The sequence below is a fragment of the Halichoerus grypus genome, chromosome 12 (assembly GCF_964656455.1).
Source record: "Halichoerus grypus chromosome 12, mHalGry1.hap1.1, whole genome shotgun sequence".
NCBI classification, from domain to species: Eukaryota; Metazoa; Chordata; class Mammalia; order Carnivora; family Phocidae; genus Halichoerus; species Halichoerus grypus.
In genome coordinates this window covers 89009884-89030766 of record NC_135723.1, presented here as the reverse complement: position 1 = coordinate 89030766, position 20883 = coordinate 89009884, and the positions used below count along the sequence as shown (strand labels likewise).

Sequence of the window (20883 nt, the reverse complement as noted above, 5' to 3'; positions counted from 1 at the left end):
AATGGTATGGGTGCTTGCGTCTTCCAGGACCACTAAGAGTTATGTCTGAAAATTTAAGAACGGGATTTTTGGAGACCTTATGATATTACCAGTAGAAGCTGAGGAACATAAAGAGAAGTCTCACTTTCTTAATTGCCTTCAGCATTAATCTGAGTGTGTTGACAAATTCGAGGGTTTTTATTTTTGTGTTTTACTTATGTATGAAAAGATGAAAGTACCTTTATGTTAAAAGCATAGCAAGATTTCAGGCTTTTGAATACCGTCTCCTCTCTACCGTGTTCCTACTTTTTTTCTTGATGACATCATTTCTGTTAGTCCCTACTCCTATACTCTGATAGGCACAATTTCCTGTTTCTGGGATCTCTTCATATCCACTTAGATATGATCTTTCATTTATTATTAACTATTTATGTTTTAGGCAGGGAGGGGCACAGGGAGAGAGAGAATCTTAAGCAGGCTCTACACCCAGCACGGAGCCCGATGTAGGGCTCGATTTCACAACCCTGAGATCATGACCTGAGCTGAAATCAAGAGTCGAACATTTAGCCGACAGAGCCACCCAGGCGTCCCTATTTTTTGATTAGTAGTAATAATAAGTGACTTATTGAATGCTTATGTGTAGGGCACAGTTTTAATCACTTTATAAATGTATATCTCTTCTAACTCTTACAGAAACCCTCTTAATAAAGTACCGTGATTCCTATTTTATAGGAGAGATGACTGAGGCAGGCAAGTCACATAACTTATGGCCAAGGTCTCTCAAGATAGTAAAGAGGAGCCAAGATTTAAAGCCAGGCAGTGTGATTCCATAGCTCTTATTCAGGCCACCAATAGCCCTGGCATTAGCAGTAGGAATAAAAGCAATATTGTAATGACAAAGGGAAAAAAATTACAACAGTGTAATTGCTAGTATTTATTGAGGGATTACTGTGTGCTGTTCATGATAATAATGGCTTTATGAGAGTTACTTTACTTTTACCATTATGCCTCACCTTTTAAGATCATTTTCATCTTACTATTGAGGATACTGAGGCATAGAGTTTCATTAACTTGCTTAAGTCCACATGGCTAGTAAGTGTTGGAAACTGAAGTCAAACTCCTGAGCCAGAGTATCTGTAGATTGTTGTTTATTTGCCCATTTATGGTCCTTTTAGATTGACAATGAATTAAATAATAAGTACTTCATTAATATTCTAGCACATAGTAGGTTTTCATTAAATATTTGTGGATTGTAATATATAAACCTATGTTTAGGTGAGATAAGTTATACTCTTTGCCTCTTACACAGCACCCTGGAAGCTTTTTTTCCTGTCACCTCTGCTAGACACTATAGGGAATACCACGGTTGTATTTTTTTTTATTACAGAACCTTTGGTGGTGTTTTAAGTTTTAGTGTTAAAAGTAGTCTGTGCTAAGCTCTAAGAAAAAGTAAGTATTTTAAAAACCTTTATCTTAAATTTATTAAATAATATTTTAAGCAATTAAAAGACTTAGGAAAAGGGAGATGTAACAGATAACCACATACCTGTCATCCAGAATGATAATTGGTTTTCATATAGCTTATTTCTTTCCTTATTTAATGCTAACTTCTATGTTTGTTTTGTGCTTAAAGCCATATCCAGAAGACCCCGCAGTTTATAAACCACTCTCCCAGGAAGAATTGCAAAGGATAAAGAATGAGAAAAAACAGAAACAGAATGAGAGAAAACAGAAAATATCAGAAAACCGCAAACATTTGGCTAGTGTACGTGTTGTACAAAAAAACCTCGTCTTTGTTGTAGGTCTGTCTCAGCGCCTAGCAGACCCAGAGGTAAGTTCTCTTCTGTTTTCTTTCTCAACTTGACATTTTTTTCTTTTTTGCCTATCTTATTTGGAAATAACAGCTGACCTTGCCTATTTGCAGGATTCCCCTGAAATTATTAAAACTTAGGAGAGAATGGGAAATGATTTTTTAATTATCTCTAAGAATCCAATGATCAGTTGTGATCAGAGTGTCTTAATCTTTCTTGGCCTCATTTTCTTCAGTTGTAAAACGAGGCAGTTGAACTAGATCTCTGAAATCTCCTTTAGTGCTAATAATCTATGAAAGTTGGATAATTTGCTATTCAGGCTAACATGTGACATGACTACTTGGTTTCTTTCCTCTTTTCTGTCGCTATATAAGGATCACAGTGGACCTGCAGTTACATGAACCCACTAGAGATCTGTATTTTTTTTTAATCCTGTCCACATAGTGTTTCTTGGTTATTGAACAGTTATAGACCTGCTACTCCACATTCATTTTAAGCCAATTTTGGGGAAAGAATTGGATGAAGGAAAATAATGGACCAGATTCTTTGTCATTTGTTTGGAGGCAGGGGAGGCCTTAATCCTTTTGTTCATTACCTCTTTTTTCTCCTTTCACCACCTGCGTTGAAGAGTAATGTTGAGCTTATAACTTTCCCTGATACCCTTGGATGGTCATCTGCTAATTTTCAGTTTCTGATGTATTAGAAGGTGCTGACTAGATGGATGGGAGAGCAGGTAGAAGCTGATTGATAGCCAGAGTGTTTGCTTCAGTAGGAGAGAGTTGGATTTGGGGGGTCTACCAAAAGTACTCCTTGAGAAGGGTTTGGAGTAATGCTCATCGTCATGGTACCCATAAGAGGGAGGATTATAGTGAATATGCTTAGGGAGGTGGGAATCTTCAGACTTGGCTAAGTGGGCAAAGGCCCCAGCGGAAGGAAACTTAAGGAGTCTAAAAATTGATTTTTGTAAAAATCAACTTAGAATAATACATATTTATTAATGATGAGTTTACTATGTAATTGAGGCTGTGAAGGGCTTCAGGATCAGTAGAAGAGAAAGTCAGGGAGACCTTACTAAGAACCCTTTATCATTGGTAATAAACACAGAAGCAACTCCAGAATTACTTGGACTAAAGTCCAGGGTTACTGGCATCAGTGGGCAGCATGAATCCTTCAGGAGACCAGGTTCGTTCCAAAGCCAAAGGGGGCTGATCTAGAGTTCTACAGGAAAAGACTTCAGTAAGAGCTGTTAAGGATGAGAGCTCATTTTAGGCCTATGACTCAACCTCAGCAGCCAGTTCTTTCTTGTTTTTAATTCCTCAGGCAGGCAAAATCCCAGTTCCCCTGTGACCATTTTCTTGAACACCACTACAGCTTTATACACCAGTCCTTCTGTCTTCCCCTTTCAACTCTGCCTTTTTTCTAATCAGAGGGTACTTCTTGCCTTTGCAAGTTTTTTGTTTTATCTGTCTCTATTTACTCCTACTAATCTTATTGATTAGAATCTACTTTGGCATTTCTGAAACTGCTATTCCAGTAAACTAATGGAACTTTTATTTTGATTTGACAACTCTTGGATATGCATGTACTTGATTTTGTTAATACATCCTGCCTGGATCCTGTCACCTATAGTACTGGAGGCATATGGGGAGCAACACCTGAAAGCTGGCTAAAATTAAGCCATAGTCTCAGTCTGGTGTTTGGATTATAGGTTTTCTACCTCCTCTTTAGATTCTGTGATTTGTTTTTATTTACTTACAGAGGTTTCTTATTTCCACTTCAAATGACATGACTCCAGTAACATTAATCTGAAGAACTATTACACAGAAAAAAAATTAATCAGTGGTATCTAGTGAGAGAGGGGTACTTTATCATGAATCTGAATGTGCCTTAAAAAAACACTCTACTTGTTTTATACTTTTGAAATCATTTTTGCCTGGTGAGAGGACAGTGAATTTTTTTAAACATTTATTTCTCTTGAAACTCTAGGAAGACCAAAGACCAGTCCTACCACTTCTAAATAATAATATAACAAATTCTCTTAATTTATTGTATAATCTTTTCAGTTTGGAAAACTTAAAGTTGGCTTTATTAGAAAACTTGGTTTCAAGTTGTTAGTGTAACTTTCAGGTCAAAGAAGATCTCTATTTACTTATTTTTGGACGATGAACAATTTGATATTTGACTGAATTCCGATTAGCAAAACAGGAGAGTTTAGGGAAAATTCAAGCTTATTTTGAAAATGACTTTTGTGCATCAGAAAACTTAATACCAAGATTGATTGTCAAATGTATTCATTTATTAATCAATAAAAAAAAAGTTTTTTTTAAAGGTTTTATTTAAGAGAGAGAGAGTGAGCACGAGTGGGGGAGGAGTAGAGGGAGAGGGATTAGCAGACTCCCTGCTGAGCAGGGACACACACACACACACACACACACACACACACACACACACACCCTGCCCCCCCCCCCCCCCCCCCCGGGTTTCCGGGATCATGACCTGAGCCGAAGGCAGATGCTTAACCAACAGAGCCACCTAGGTTCCCCCCAAAAAATCTATTTTAGAAGATCTGGTAGGTAGTTCGAGGTAGTGATTAGAGGTAATCATCTTCCAAATCCTAAAATTTCAGATTTGCTGGAACCTAATTCATTCATTTTATAAATTAACTCTTGAATACTTACCATGTTTTAGGTACTTTGATGTTGGAAATAATATAGCTCGCCAGACTCATTCTCTACCCTTAACTGACTTATAGACTATTGGTAAGACAGGATTTAAGTCCTTTTTTTTTTTTTTTTTAAAGATTTTATTTATTTATTTGAGAGAGAGACAGAGATAGCAACAGAGAGCACAAGTGGGGAGTAGAGGGAGAAGCAGGCTCTCTGCTGAGCAGGGAGCCCAATGCAGGGCTCAGTCCCAGGACCCTGGGATCATGACCTGAGCCAAAGGCAGACACTTAATCGACTGAGCCACCCAGGCGCCCTAAATTTAAGTACTTATAAGTGTGCTGGGGATTTATAAACAGGGAAGTACAGAGTTTTTTGGGGAACATGTAACAGTGGGGAACTTGGCTAGTATAGAAATCCACAAAAAGCCTCCCAGAGGAAAGGATAAATTAAGAATTACTAGAGATTGGCTAGGCAGCAAATAAGGACAGGAGTGTCTCAGGTATTTGGTAGTCCAAGAGAGCAGCTTGTTTGAGGAACTAAAAGACTTAAAAGACAGAACCATGATATTTTACAAATGAGAAATTGAAGCATAGGGAAGTTAAGTGACTTAGTTAAGTGACCTGGGATCACACAGCTACTTCATAGCAGAGCCAGGACTAGAAACCACACGCCTTCCCAACCGACCAGTTTTTTTAAAGGTCCTATTTCAGTATATTTTACACTGATAATTGGTCTGTTGGTCATCCATTCATCCTCTGTCTGCTTACCAAGTTTATTTTCTCTGTAGTATCCATGATCACTTGACTATGTTACCAAAGAATATATAGGAAGACATTTTAAACATTAGGCATGCCATTGGGTGTTTATAATTCTCTCACATGGCTTTTTGTATTCTTTAGTACTATTATTTTTGTTTTTGTTTTGTTTTTTTTAAAGATTTTATTTGTTTATTTGACAGAGAGACAGGAGAGAGGGAATACTGGCAGGGGGAGTGGGAGAGGGAGAAGCAGGCTTCCCGCTGAGCGGGGAGCCCGATGCGTGGCTTGATCCCAGGACCCCGGGATCATGACCTGAGCCGAAGGCAGACGCTTAATGACTGAGCCATCCAGGCGCCCTCTATATTACTATTAAAGGTGGCTCACTGTGAAGTAAATATATGATATTTTGAATATATGGACCATGTAGTGATATGCAGGGTGTTTTACCTACTCCCCATACTTCTTAATCACTAGAATACTGTTTTGCTAGTTGTATGTTTAGGTAGAATCTGGAGTATTTAACTTAATATAGAAAGTTTAAATTATTTGGGGGTGCCTGGGTGGCTCAGTTGTTAAGCATCTGCCTTCAGCTCAGGTCATGATACCGGGGTCCTGGGATCGAGCTCCTCATTGGGCTCCCTGCTCAGCGGGAAGCCTGCTTCTCCCTCTCCCACTCCCCCTGCTTGTGTTCCTGCTCTCGCTATCTCTCTCTCTCTGTCAAATAAATAAATAAAATCTTTAAAAAAAAAGGGGGGTTTAACTTATTTGAATTTCCCTTGCCTGGGCAGGCCATTTCTTATCAGCCATAGGCCATTTGCTAATACTTTGAGGCCCACCAATGTTCTTTATCCATGTAATTCTTTTTGTTCAGTGCTGAAACAGTTATTTTTCGGTTAACATTTATTGAGTACTGGGCAGTGTGTAAGACACTGAGTATACACCAGTACAGAGGTAGTCCTTGCTTGTTTTCAAACTAACAGTATAATACACTATGAGAAGTACTTTGTGCTGTGGAGGCACAAGAGAGAGCACCCGATCTTGGTGGGGAAGTATGTGCTCTTCCACTGTCTTTGGGGAGAAGTGCTTCTGGTGCAGGAACTGTACAGATTCTTCAGGATGAGAAAGATGTCGGACTGCAAGTGATTTTTTTTTTTGGCTGGAAGATTAGACTGCAGTGGTGAGAGATGAGGCTGGTGAGGTAAGTAGTAACATACTATGAAGGGCTTTCTAACCATGCAAAGGAGTTTGCACTTTATTCTAAAGGCAGTGGGAACCTGTTGAATGTTCTTAGGAACAGTGACATGGCTAGATTTGTGCTTTGAAAATAATCATTCTGGCTCCAGTGTGACATGTCAGTATAATTATATACAAGTCTTATGTTGTATTGAAGGTATTATACGCAAATACTGGACAGAAAGTGTTTCCGTAAGTGAGTGGTTTTCAACCTTATCAGAGCCGGTAACCGTTTTTAAAAATATTTTATAACACTCTTTGACTTTTATGAAGTGATTTCATGATGTAAAGAAATAAAAGGAATAAAAGAGAAATAATTTATAAAAAGGACTATTTCTACATGTAAAATTTGGGTACCACTACTCTAGAACCTTGCTACTCAAGGTGTGGTTTCTGAGCTGGTAGATTAGTATCCCCTGGGTGCTTATTATGTAAACTCAGGCCCTGCTTCAGAGCTACTAGATCTGAATATGCAATTTAACTGGATCCTTAAATGATTTGTATGCATATTTAAGTTTGGGAAGTACTGTTTTTAAGTACACAATAAAATAGTAAGATGCTTACATTTGTGTGCAGAATCACCGTGTGACACCTACAAAGGCAGATTGTTATAGGTATATGTGTCAGCAATCCAGATACTATGAAAAGCCAATGATGTGATTTTTCTGAAATAACTCTTGGTATAATTCTGAACAAAGCACTTGTAGTCATACCTTAATTATGTATTATTTGCTTTCCTATAAATTCAACATATGTCAAAACTGTAGGGAACTACTTTTGATTTTATATATAATGTGGAATTTGTTTCTAGTTTCACTTAATTATAAATAGGTTTCTCAGCTACATGAATGTCTTGTAGAACATTCAAAAGTTGTGCAGGACAGTTCTTTACTGTGCAGGGCTAGCCAGAGCATTGTAAGCCATTCCTGGCCCCCATCCACTGAACATAAGCATGGCCTCCCAGTCACTTTGACAACCTCCCCCCAAAAAAGCTCCCACAGATTTTTTAAATGCTCCCTTGAATGCTGCCTTCATTGAGAGCTACTACCATAAACTCAGATGTGATTTGAGATGCTGATGCAGCACAATGTGTGACCAGTCTGAACTCTTTGAAGCAGATATTTTGGTTCTGAAGTCCTGTGCTGAGTTGGTGTGCATCCAGTTGGAATATTGAGTGCAGTTCTAAACTCCACCAGCCAGGAAACTTTTCAGAATAAACTCTTCCCTACTCATCAACCCTGAGACTTTGCTGTGTACAACCTGAGGGTCATTGCTTTTGCCACTTAATAGTCTCATTTGTCTTGGGGGATTTGGTGGAAAAAAGATTGAAAACCAATACAGTCACCTCATCTTATAATCCATTAAAATTGGCTATAAAAAACATAACAGCCTTGTACTTACAAGAACCTAAAGTAAACTGTGGTAAAAATAATTATGTTAATTAATTTGAAAACTGTTAAGAATTAATGATACCCCAGTCAGACTGTTTCACAAAGCTTTGATTCTTTCATATGCAGAACATACTAGCTAAGTTGTAAGTATGTGAGAACGTTATCAAATTAGAATGTTTGGAAAGAATACTTTGCACACACATGGACAGGTATACACAGAATGCTTTCCTTGAGAGAGAGCTTGCTATTTGGGAAGGTTGTAGGAAAGTAGATCTATAGATAAATTCTAGGGAAAGAACAAAATTTAATTTTGAAGTAGTCGTGAATTACAAGGAGAGGTTTTTGTATCACGTTACATATTAGTCAAATTAGCCAAGGTCAAGTAAGTCTGTAAGAGAAGTTAAATGAATGTATGTAGTGATCACGAAGTAAAGGAAGTGACACAGATACGAGGGGGAATAACCACCAAAAAGTAACCAGGTAATAGAGAAAGAAATGTATAAATTTGTTTCCTCAAGTTTTTTCCATCCATCACTGCATATATCACCGCATGCATATATGTTATTTACCAGGAAAAGGGAGGAAAAAAACAGGAGATAATCAAGAAGTGGTAAAATTGACACAAAGAAACTAAGTACACACACACACACACACACACACACACACAGCATGAAGCTAAGGTTGAACATTGTTACCATATTTGCAATTTGTGGTTTAATATAACATATCAAATGTTATATACAATAGATTTATGAATAGAGACTCTACTATGTCTGTTCTTGAGTTTCTGTCTCTGTTTAATACATAATTATTTTGGTCATTGTTTTGACAATTACTTTTTTATAAGGATTATCTGTTAATGAAAATGTGGTTAAGATATTTGATCTGTTTGGTGTTTAAGCACACTGTGAAGATAAGAGCCCATGGATTATTGGTGCAGATATTAGAACATAGTGGGTAATACCAAACTTAGGGAGTCTTAGTTTCCATATAGTGGGTCAATGAAAAATAGCTTTTAGACTCTGTTGATGATTTCCTATAGGTTAACCATACAAATTGTAATTAGGAAGTAGTCACATTTATTAGAAAACTTTAAAAATTATTTTCCTTTCACTGAAGAGGGATGGGGTATGTCCCCATTATAAGGATAACATTGATGAAAATGGGGACACATTATACCTTATTTCTTCTTCTTTTATAGGTTTTAAAACGACCAGAATATTTTGGGAAGTTTGGTAAAATACATAAAGTTGTCATCAATAATAGCACATCATATGCAGGCTCACAGGTAACTAATTATAGGGATTTTTGCCTTTCCTCCCCGTGGTCTAGGCTTGGCCTGGGCTGTTTAGAAGGAAAATCTGCTTTCTGGGATTTTCTAGAAAGTCTGAGGGTCAAGGATTTAAGCAGTGTAGTGACCTCTACTGGTGGGGTGGGGGAATTTCTGGTGCTCATTTGACTTCAGGACTTAAAGAGTGAATTGATAGTAGTAAGAAATAGTAAAACAAAGATTAAGTGATGGTTTGAGGGGGAGGGGGAGTTGAGTCTATTATCAGGCAATGTAATAATTAGATGATGATTTCTAATTAATATTTTCAGATATTGAAAACTTAATAGAGCATCTTTGTTATGCTGGTATTAGCAGATAGAATACTTGCAAATTGCATTTATTTTTGGGAGAACATAATTTGACACGGTGTCTTTAAATTTTATTTTTTTAAATCTAATTTTCAAAGTTTGTTGTAACCTTGACGAGCCTGTCAAATGATTTAGAAAAATAAATACCAAGCCAGAGATGATACGTTATCCGTATTATATTTTAGTCTACTTAAAATCAGATAAGTACAATTGTTTTAAGATGAGCTAGGATATGGTTTAATCAAAGCTACTACTATTTCTGATTATTGTCATTATTATTATTATTATTTTTAAGATTTTTATTTATTTGACAGAGAGAGAGAGAGTAAGAGAGGGAACACAAGTAGGGGGAGTGGGAGAGGGAGAAGCAGGCTCCCCGTGGAGCAGGGAACCTGATGCGGGGCTCGATCCCAGGACCCTAGGATCATGACCTGAGCTGAACGCAGACGCTTAACGACTGAGCCACTCAGGCGCCCCTATTATTAATGATAGTAGTAGTAAAGGTCTTAAGAATTCCCTAGGCAGGGTGCAAAGGAATTGTTTTTTTTTTTTAAAGTTTTTCTTGAATTTGAAACTAGTAACAGTGTGTTTTCACTTTAGGGTCCAAGTGCCAGTGCTTATGTAACCTATATCCGGTCAGAAGATGCTCTCAGAGCCATACAGTGTGTCAACAATGTGGTAGTAGATGGCAGAACACTTAAGGTAATATGGTCCTCTTGATTTTTTTTTAAGGGGGAAGAGATAAAATGTAACTAGGGGAGAGCCTACCATTTACTTACTACATTTGGAGGGAATCTGTTTGAAGATTGCCTCTTAAGCATCCATACTAACTTATGACAGCTAATTTGTTTACTGCCAGCTTATGGAGGGTCTTATTTTACCAGGTAGGAATAAACACATTCATTATCAGGTGATAATCTTTAAAAATCTGTATTTACACATAAATCTTATTTTGTGAAAATAGGATCTATTATTCATATCAGAAATAGAGAATCGTTCTAATTTGTCATCCTTAAAGATTTGGCCATTGATCAATTAAGGTTTGAGTAAAGGGTCGCACTAAGCCATGCTTTATATAAATGGAAAAAGGATGACATAACTAGAAAAAAGAATTTGCTTAGGTGCCTAACTTTTGTAATGTGAAATAGATTTTGTGTATCTTCTCTTCTGATCTCTAGGGAGGATGATTTGGGTACTCAAGTTCTGGAAACCCTAACTGAGGTGTTTTCTTTAGTTCTTCCAAAGGAGCATCATCTTTAATAGATCCTGCTAGTAATAGTTTAGTTCTCCAGTATTCAGAGCCATACCTCTTGTTTTGTCATGTCTGTGCCTTATTTGAGGTGAAGTGAAAACAACAAACATGGAAATTCTCATTGTGCCAATTCACATTTTGGGTCCTTTTATCCCCCTCCCTACTCTTTCTGCAGGCATCTCTAGGTACAACAAAATACTGCAGTTACTTCTTAAAGAATATGCAGTGTCCAAAGCCTGACTGCATGTATCTACATGAATTGGGGGATGAGGCGGCCAGCTTCACAAAAGAGGAAATGCAGGTAGTAAAATAATGTGAATTAAAACTTTGCAGAAAAGGGAGTATTTTTCTTTATAAATTAAAATTGCAAAAGCAAGAACTAGGGATTTAATTTTTTTAATTGTTATTAAAGTAGCATTTTCCAGTGTTCCATGGAATGTCATTTCTACAGAATATTGTTATAATAAAAATGGGTCTATAGTCCATTAAGTTTGAAAATGCTAGATTAATGAAGATAGTTTTCTTTCCTGCAGGACTTCTCAGACTTTAATATGCTAATACAGATCCAAGAAGGGAATGTACAATCAGAACTTAATTGACCAAGGAAAGCATTTTGGTAAATGCTACTTTAGGGGGAATATCAACAAAATGGAAGCTAAGTGGGTTACTGTAATTATGAGGTTTTTTTTCCTTCCTAATTTCCACTCTTTATAGAACATGCTAGAAAATAATAACCTATCAAATGTTGCTGATAACCTAACATTTTTATAAAATGATTCTTTCTATGAAAGTGTACTGAGTCAGTGTCCTGTGAAGGATGAACTGAAGGTTTATTATCCTGTGTTCTTTTTTATATTTCCTGTTCTCTGTTCTCCTTTCAATTTGTAGTATTATAAACATGACAAATAAAAATGTTGACCATATGCATATTAAATAAGGATTATACCAAAGCACAATGCTGCACTTCCCTATTACAGATGAGGACATCAGATTGTTGCTGTGGACTTTTGCAGGAATACCTCTCATTTAGAAGATAGAGGGGCATTGATTGCCACCTTGGACTCTCCATGTCAAACTAGAGAAAGTCTAGTAGGGTCTCTGTTAAGAGCAGATTGTTAAAATGAAATATTACCCTTTTTTTGACTTGAAGTTATTTCAGATTTAAGTTCCATTATAATCGATTCATTGGAATTTCTTGATTGTATTTCTTTATGGTCCCAAAACAGTGTTAAAATAAGGTCTCTGTGATATTTAATGGGAACAGATGACTTCTTACTTAATAAATGCTTGTTGATTTTTTTTTTTTTTTCTTTTTTTGGGTGAAACATTCTGGATAGAATCGAAGGTTGAACCATTCCAAACTAAATTTTGACATGTAAAGAATATGCATTACTCATGCTACTATTATAGTGAAGATTTCTGTCAATAATCTCAGCCCAAGTTGATCTCATTTTGAGTATTATTGAATTGTAAACAAAAATGGACAGACAGTCCCATGGAACTGACTTGTAATGGGATTTAACCTGTCTTTGTGGACTGCCCCTGTAAAATCATTTGAGTATTAGTTTTAGCTCTTAGTTGCTAATGAAAGCCATAATGTCTCCTGAAGTATTGATTGTAGAAAAAAATTTAAAGGCTTTTCATGTTTTAAAGATGTAAAATCCACATCTAACTGTATTTTTTTCTTAATAATTTAAAATTCATATTGTGATGAATTTATCTGCTCTTTATGTGAGTTTAAAATTAATTTGAAAAGAGGTTTCTTTATTAAAACAGTTCCTCTGTATAGAAAGGAAATTTGAACAAATTATATCATGGCAAAAGTCAGATCTTTCCTTGTTACTGCATAATTGAAAATTTAGTACCATATGAAATATTTATAGATCCATTTGGAACAGGCAGGAAGGAGCCCCCTCAAAACAGGGCACAATGCATTGTGCAGTGTATATGATACAGTCCTACTTGATTAGATGATGTTGCCCTTGCTTGTTTTTATTGTTTTGTGTTTGATCTGTCCCTTTCTGGGTTTGGTTTTCCTATAACATCTAGTTAGACCACACTTCTAAAATAATTAAACAATCCTGAAGGTAAGTAAAAATGTCCTTTCAGTCATGATATACATGCAAATAGTAAAAAGTCATTCAAGGTAATTTCATTGTAACTTATTTTTTTTAAGATTTTATTTATTTTTGAGAGAGAGAGTGTGGCACGAGAGGAGGGAGGAAGGGCAGAGGGAGAAGCAGACTCCCCAGTGAGCAAGGAGCCCGATGTGGGACTCAATCCCAGGACCCTAGGATCATGACCTGAGCCGAAGGCAGATGCTTAACCAACTGAGCCACTCAGGCGCTCCTCATTGTAATTTATTTTTGTGTATGACTAATTTCCGGAGGCAGACTTTGCCTAATTTCTCTGATAACGTTTGTGACACTGTCTTCTGATATACAGCATCCAACTACAGGAAATACAGATTTTGTTGTATATAGAACACTGATCTTCAGACTTTCTGTAAAGAGCCAATTAGTAAATATTATAGGCTTTCTGGGCCTATCTGGTCTTTGTAGTAAATACTCAAATTCTTCTGTTGTAGCAGAGACAAGCCATAGACAGCAAGTAAATGAATGAGCATGACTATTCCAATAAAACTTTATAAAAACAAAGGGGCTGAGGTGCCTGGGTGGCTCAGTTGGTTAAGTGTCTGCTTTTGGCTCAGATCATGATCCCAGGGTCCTGGGATTGAGGCCCACATTGGGCTCCCTGCTCAGTGGGGAGTCTGCTTCTCCCGCTCCTGCTCCCCTCTGCTTGTGCTCTTTCTCTTTCTCTTTCTCTCTCTGTCAAATAAATAAATCTTTAAAAAAAAAAGACGGGCGCCTGGGTGGGTCAGTCGCTAAACGTCTGCCTTTGGCTCAGGTCATGATCCCAGGGTCCTGGGATTGAGCCCTGCATCAGGCTCCCTGCTCCGTGGGAAGCCTGCTTCCCCCTTTCCCACTCCCCCTGCTTGTGTTCTGTCTCTCTCTGTCAAATAAATAAATAAAATCTTTTTTTTTTTAAAGATTTTATTTATTTATTTGACAGAGGGAGACACAGCAAGAGAGGGAACACAAGCAGGGGGAGTGGGAGAGGGAGAAGCAGGCTTCCCACCGAGCAGGGAGCCTGATGCGGGACTCGATGCAGAACTCGATCCCAGGACCCTGGGATCACGACCTGAGCCGAAGGCAGACGCTTAATGACTGAGCCACCCAGGTGCCCCTAAATAAATAAAATCTTTAAAAACAAACAAACAAACAAACAACTAGAGGCCCTTTTCAACCTGTTTCCCCATCTTTTATTTAAGAATGAAGTCTTCTAACAGGCCATTACAAAATTTTCAGATCACCAAAAAATATTAATTTCTCTTTTTAAAAGAGATGAATACATTGTAAATAGTACACAGATGAAGAGTCTTAATACATTTTTCATTATCTTGACACACAGTAAAAACTCCATTACTTTGTTTTTACATAAAAATTAATGTATTTTAAGCTCCAGACCAGGGACTGGCAGTTTACTACCACACAGGCGCCCCAGGCCTCTAGTTTTTTGAGCTGGCAAAAAAGTTGTCTGTTGATACGCTTTTCTGCACAATAAATGGTTGATGAAATCCTTAATTAATGGCATATATATCATGTAGTTTTGTAGGAAGAACTTTCATTGGTCTACCAGTTCTGTGACATCATCCTCACGGGGTTCTCTATGCCATGAAAAATCCTTACATGTTTATTTAGGATATCTTTAATAATTCAGAAAGTAAGTCATTTTATACCAGCCATTTTGTGAACCCCACTGCAGTTTTAATTTCTTCTTCCATTAGGCGGGTAAGCACCAAGAATATGAACAGAAACTACTTCAAGAATTATATAAGTTAAACCCCAATTTTCTTCAACTATCTACGGGTTCAGTTGATAAGAATAAGAACAAAGTGACACCACTGCAGAGGTATGATACGTAAGTACCGATATTAGTATAATCAGACACCTTACCTTCATGTCTGTCGATCCTCTCTTCTCATTTTACATCTTCTTCAGGCAGAATTCTTCTTGACAGTGTCTATCATTTGTGCAGAATTGTTGCATTATATAGGAAATGTTGAGTCACAGTTTCTGGGTTTGAATGTTTGCTGCCTGCCGCTCCCTGGTAATACTTCAGATGGGCCTCTTGATGGCTACCCCTTTGCGTTGATTTGCAGACTGCCCTGGACCCTCAGAACATCCTCCTTGAAAAAAAAGGAATTAAGGGATGTTGGTTATTGAAAGGCTCTTATTACTAATTAAGGTTTCCCCTGATATAATGAGGGGGAAAATATTGTAAAAGGGGGAGTGGGAGTTATCTGAAGCATTGTATGTTGGGGACCCAAATATTTGTGGTTTTTTAGTCACAGAAATCATTAAAGTCTTATATCCTCTGAACGAGGAGGATTCAGAATCTTATTCATCTTACGAAACAACTTACTTTTGTGTAGACCTGTATTATGTCAGTGTTTAAATGAATTTATAGTCTAAGGTACAGAGTCTCATTCTGATGTGGTGATCTTCACATTTTGGGTTATATTTGGTCATGGCCTGTCAAAATGGTATGATAAATAAAAACAATAACTTTGGGGTTGTACTCTATCCCAGATGTTCCTTAAGTTTGATGTGTTAGGATCTTGTTAATGTTTTTTAATTTGGTAAGTTTAATTTTTATAAAATGAATTCATTTGAAGTAAATAGCTATGATTAGTTTAGATATGTTGATTTTCTTTTTTTTTTTTTTTTTTTAACTTATTCCAAAGTTAAATTTGTTTAAAGTGATATTCTAAATGTCTGGTTGTTACTTGTTATAGTCCAGCATTTAGCACTAAAGTAATATAAGGGCCATTTTTCAAATGTAGCTAATAGTAACTACATATATTGTCATCAGGTCAGTTTCTTCAGCTACTTATTCTTGTATTTAAATTCTTGAAGTCCTTGTTAAGTTTATTCACTTTGATGGTAAAGATTATTTAAAAGGCTATTCAAGTTTGTTTATATACACACACACACACACACATATGCACATGTACATACATGTGTATATAAATATATATTAAAGAGGCCACAGAGCAAAACATAAAATTACTGTATAGTAAACTATGTGAAATTTGTTTATATCAAAGCTAAGAATTAAAGCTAAGTCCAAAAGAAATCTTTTTGGGATGATAAGCTTTGACCCTTTCCGTTGATCTTTTTGTACCTACTCCTTTCTACTCCTGGATGTTTACTTTGTTATGAACCATATTCTATTACTTACCTCATTGGTTGCTAACTCAATAGTGCTTCATATAAGAATGGGGTTACCATAGTAAAAATTTTTTTCAGATGATTTAACGTTTATATACATCACTGTTTTCATTAAAAATGTCATTCTAATTAAAACCATATTCTGGGTTTATAGCCCCTAGCGAATTCAGACCAGAAATTTAAAATTTAGATCATCTCTTTGAGATAATGTTTTTTATTTCCCAAATATAAAAGTAATATGTTTCTACTTAAGGAAATTTGAAAAATATATAAAAGCATACAGAAGAAAGTAAATATTGTATGTGATCTCAATACTCAAGACATTTTCCCTGAAAATGATTTGATGTGTTTCCTGCAGTGTGTATTTCTTTGTAGTCCTTTTCCTTCTTGTGAATGTATATATACACAAAATACATTGGTTTGTTATGTTTTAAAACTTAATACTCATTATTATGAATATTTTCCTTTGTCATGAAAACAGTTTTTTATGGCTGCATGGTATTTCATTATACATGAGCATTTGAAATTTATTAAAGCAACCTCCTGCTGGTGTATATTATTTTCATTTTGGTGCTCTTATTTATGACACTGTGATGAACATTTTTTCATATAAACATTTTGGTTATTGCTTTGATGCTCTTTGAAGTAGAACTGCTGAGTCAAAGATGATGAGTACTATTTCCTTGAATTGAATATTTTTTCTGCACATTTGCCAATTTGATTAAAAAAAGCTGTCTCATTTTAATTTGTATTTGAATAATAGAGTGAATGAACTTCTTATAGATTGTGAATTCGTATCTGTTTGTTATGTTTTATTGATGTATTTAAGTGTTGTATGTGCATTATACAGAATTAACTTTCCCCAATTAGTTGACCAGTCTACTTGTGTTTCAAAATACTTGAATTTATAAATCAATTTTGGAAGAATTTCTATTCTGCAATATAACATTGAATGTTCTAAACCAATAGCATGGTATATCTCTCCAAGTCTTTTGTGTCTTCTTAGGAAAGAATTTGTTGGTGTCTTTTCCCTGCTTTATTGTATTGCATCTCCCACCACCACCTCTTCCTATTTGAGAATTCCGAGGCTAAAAATTAAAGACCAGTGTTAGAAAGTGGTGCTATCAGGCATCCTTGTCTCATTCTTTATAGGGCTATCTCCCTATTTTATAAGGCTGTCTCCAGTGTTTTATTCACTTGTAAATGTGATTTTGACCATTTATTTGAGATAAGTATTTTTAATCACAATATGAGAATACCTTGTTATTTTTAATTTGTTGAGTTTTTTTCTTTAGATTGAAAGTGAGAATTGACATTTACTAAATGTCCTTTTGGCCTTTATAACAAGTATTTAGTTTTTCTTCAACTTGTTTTTTTGTAATCAGTTATTATTAGATTTACTAATATATTACTGACTTTGCCTTCATATAAAGTGTAGTCAGAACACATTTATAACTGTTTCAGTAGCAGGAGGGGAATGTCCTGGATACCACGGAGTATAAAACAAAGTACTCATTTAATAACTGCCCAAAGCCAGTTGTTACTGAACCTCAGCTAGGACCAGAATAAATTTTGACATGGTTACCTGTGCTTTGCATAAGTACACAATATAGGAAGGTTTCTTTGGGGATGGAGAAGGGTTGTTTTTTGTTGGTTTAATTCAGGTCCCCCAAATTTAAGGACATGTGATGGCCCAAGGTACAGAGAGTTCTTGTTTTGGCAAGCTCTTATAGCTTGTTTTCTTTCCATGCCAACCCCTGCAAAAGATTAAGTTCAACTGACTGTCAGTGCTGCTGAAGGTCTGCTTTGATCTCCATTTCCACATTGTCACTGTACGGGGTATAGTGATAGGGATGAATTTGTAGATAATTTTCCTTCTTCCCATAGGGAAGACTTGTCAAGTTAGAAAGATGAACAGTATGACTCTTTCCATGGTCCTACCCAGGAGATATGTTTTTCTTATTCAAGATAAGTTGAGAACTAAGCTTTGTGGGGAAGAATGAAAAAGAATGGTTTCTTTCTGTCTCTTGTCATTCACATGTAGTGAATAGCAGTTTTACAAGAACTGCAGGAAAACAAAACCTGGAACCTTATGAATTGATACTAAACCTAAAATGTAGTTTCCTCTTACTTCTAATTAAGCCAGACTACAAATATTAAGAGTATCATAGCTACTGAATCCTCACTGAACCCTGACATGGTCCTGATACACATACATAAGTGAAGTTTCTGTAGTGTGTCTTACTCCTGTTTCACTTAAATGAACAGTAAATTATGAAAGGGTATATGCCATTTGTTCTCACCACCCCCCATGATGATGCATTCCAGAGTATATCAGTCAGATGGAGTATAGAGATGCTAGTTTTCTATATTAATCAGTTACTTTGAAATGATGAATACAAATGACGAGAATGGGGAATAAGGAAACCATGCAGTAGTGATGCTTAATTAAGGACTGGCTATTTTAAGTTTGGGGCTTTGAAATACCTTCATTTAGGTTGAGACACTATTTGTGCCCCAACTGAAAACTGTGAAAGGAATAGTAGCTAGATGGGCTGCTGTGCCCAGGGACAGTGAGTAGGCCTACATAAGAATTTGAGGAGCACATTATTGGGTATATAGATCACTCAAGGTAAATGGTTATGACCTGACACTGTCGCTTAGACAAGCCACCATTGAAGGAGTGGGGATGTTCAGCTTTAGACTGAGCTGAGAAGAGGGTTGGCGTCTTGTGTGTGCCTTCAGTCTCCGTTGTCCTGTGTGGGAGATACCATTGTTATCTTGCCAGACCAGGGACTGGCAGAGGCCCGGGGCCCAGTTGTTACCTTACTACTGGCAAGGAAAACTGGGACTGGCAAGGCTCAGAGAGTTTAAATAATTCACCAGTATCCCACACAAATAAGTGATAGACCAGATTCTGACCAAAGTTGCTGTCGCTTTTACCCCCAGGCTCATTCTCCCACTCTGCACTGCTCAGTCTAGAGGAGGTAAAATTCTTAAGAGACTTTAACTTGAATCAAAAACTCTTAACGTGAATCAAACTAATTGACTTAAAGACTATGTCACAACTAATATGTAGTTTGACCTTGAAGGTCTCGGGTCTGTAAGGTTTATTATCTCAGGATAAATTGGATATACTATACATCCCAGGAATTAATGGTATTTTAAGCAAAAGCTTTCCTAAACCGCAGTTTGGTGGCAGTAGAGGAAAAGCTAAAGAAAGGAAAATGACTATAGGAATTTGTCAGTTTTTATTACATCGAAGGAAAATGCATGTCTTTTTAAAAACAGCTATATCTTTATTGAAAATCAAGTATAAGCTTTGATAGACTGCGGGCATAGTCAGAGTGCCTTTTTTATTCAGCATAATGGGAGTGGTCCCTGCATGAATCTTGTTCTCCTACTCTGACATCATTTAGTCTGGTTTGATTTAGAAAAGGTATGGTCCCAGAGACTTGTTGAAAATAGTCTTGGGTAGAGCTTGTTAAATCATGAACAGGCTTCAGCACATCTGTGAACTCTCTGAAATTTTATCAGATTTTGTGTGTGTGTGTGTACATTTTTCTGGAGAGAGGACCCATGACTTAATAATAATTATAAATTGCACCTGTGTGTGCTAGTACTTACAGATAGAAGTGATTTCAGCAGTGATTCTCAAACTATGGTCAGGTGCCATGAGAGATGGCCTACATTTTTTTTTTTTTTTTTTTTGTAAAATGGATCCCCAGAAAGGCATCCCCTTTTATAATAGATAAATGATTTGCAGTTCCCTTTTTTTTTTTTTGCATGAAACTCAAGGCAACTTACTAGTAAACTAAGTAGATGAATTAGTAAGATTTGCATTGCCTTCTGGGTGTGTATATTAAAATTAGTGAGCTGTAAGATTTTTCTGACCTTTGTTCTCAGAGTCTTTTTTCTTATTTCTCCTAAGAAATTTTATTCCCATTCTGTATTTGGAAATATAAAGTTACTGCACATGTGCACATACATGCTGGAAAACTAGTACCGAGTTTTGGTGTCTTGTTCCACCTACATAGAATATTTTCAAGAAAGTTAGAGAGCCACTGGTATTTTTTTTCCCAGAGGGTGGGGTATAATGAGTGTTGGGGGATGGATAAATGAGCAGTTGTGTGTTTAAATTCTACTTAAGTATACAGTATCTTTTAAAAGATCAACCTTTATTACTGAAATAGAAAATTAAAATGAATAGATGGAGACAGTTTGACTTGCTGCTTTTGAAAGCTGGCCACAGCCTGTGTGTTTAGGATGGTAGATGTTTATCTTTCAACTTTAATCTTAAGAATAATTGAATTTTTTTATTAGTAGTAATCAAAACATTTATTTTCGCTCATGCTCAGTACATCCTGGAGTAATTGAGAAAATTCCAATTAAAATTGTATTTGCCAAACTATAATCAGTCCAGATTATTGACGCATTTTTTCTTACCATGTTAATAGCTCATTGTGCCACATTATGTAAGAGGTGGCCGTATTTTAGTAGTAAAGTAATACTTGAGATGTTAATGTATATCTGAAGCCTGTATCAGATAAACTCTGTAAAGGCAAGGTACCTGTCTGTAGCTTAAATTTGTCCTTTGCAGTAGCAGCTGTAGATCTCAGTTATTTAAGATGGGCAAGCACGAAAAATTAAAATGAATTCTTCTAAATGAATATGGAGTATTTAATTTAGGAGCAGTGTGAGTATGTATTTGTATATACAGTAACATGACACTGAAATTTGGAAATGTCCATTATGTTGGCATTAAATTATACCTTATTTCCGAAATGCAACTATAATTAGCACAATCATGGAGACTTTGTCTTTTCAATATGATGAACACGAGGACTAGACCTTCTCAGTA

At 36.3% G+C, this 20883-nt stretch overlaps 1 protein-coding gene across 6 annotated transcripts in view; it reads left to right on the top strand.

Annotated features, from left to right (window-relative positions):
* CNOT4 (CCR4-NOT transcription complex subunit 4) overlaps positions 1 to 20883 on the top strand; it is a 144973-nt gene that overhangs the window by 73888 nt on the left and 50202 nt on the right. For 3 of the 6 annotated variants that reach the window (XM_036100586.2, XM_036100570.2, XM_036100608.2), the window contains exons 3-7: positions 1613 to 1810; positions 9040 to 9126; positions 10077 to 10178; positions 10904 to 11029; positions 14576 to 14700. In XM_036100586.2, the coding sequence (XP_035956479.1) occupies positions 1613 to 1810; positions 9040 to 9126; positions 10077 to 10178; positions 10904 to 11029; positions 14576 to 14700 (638 nt within the window). Of the gene's footprint in view, positions 1 to 1612; positions 1811 to 9039; positions 9127 to 10076; positions 10179 to 10903; positions 11030 to 14575; positions 14710 to 20883 lie in introns of all 6 variants that reach the window. The other 3 variants (XM_036100576.2, XM_036100560.2, XM_036100598.2) reach the window with 1 other exon arrangement.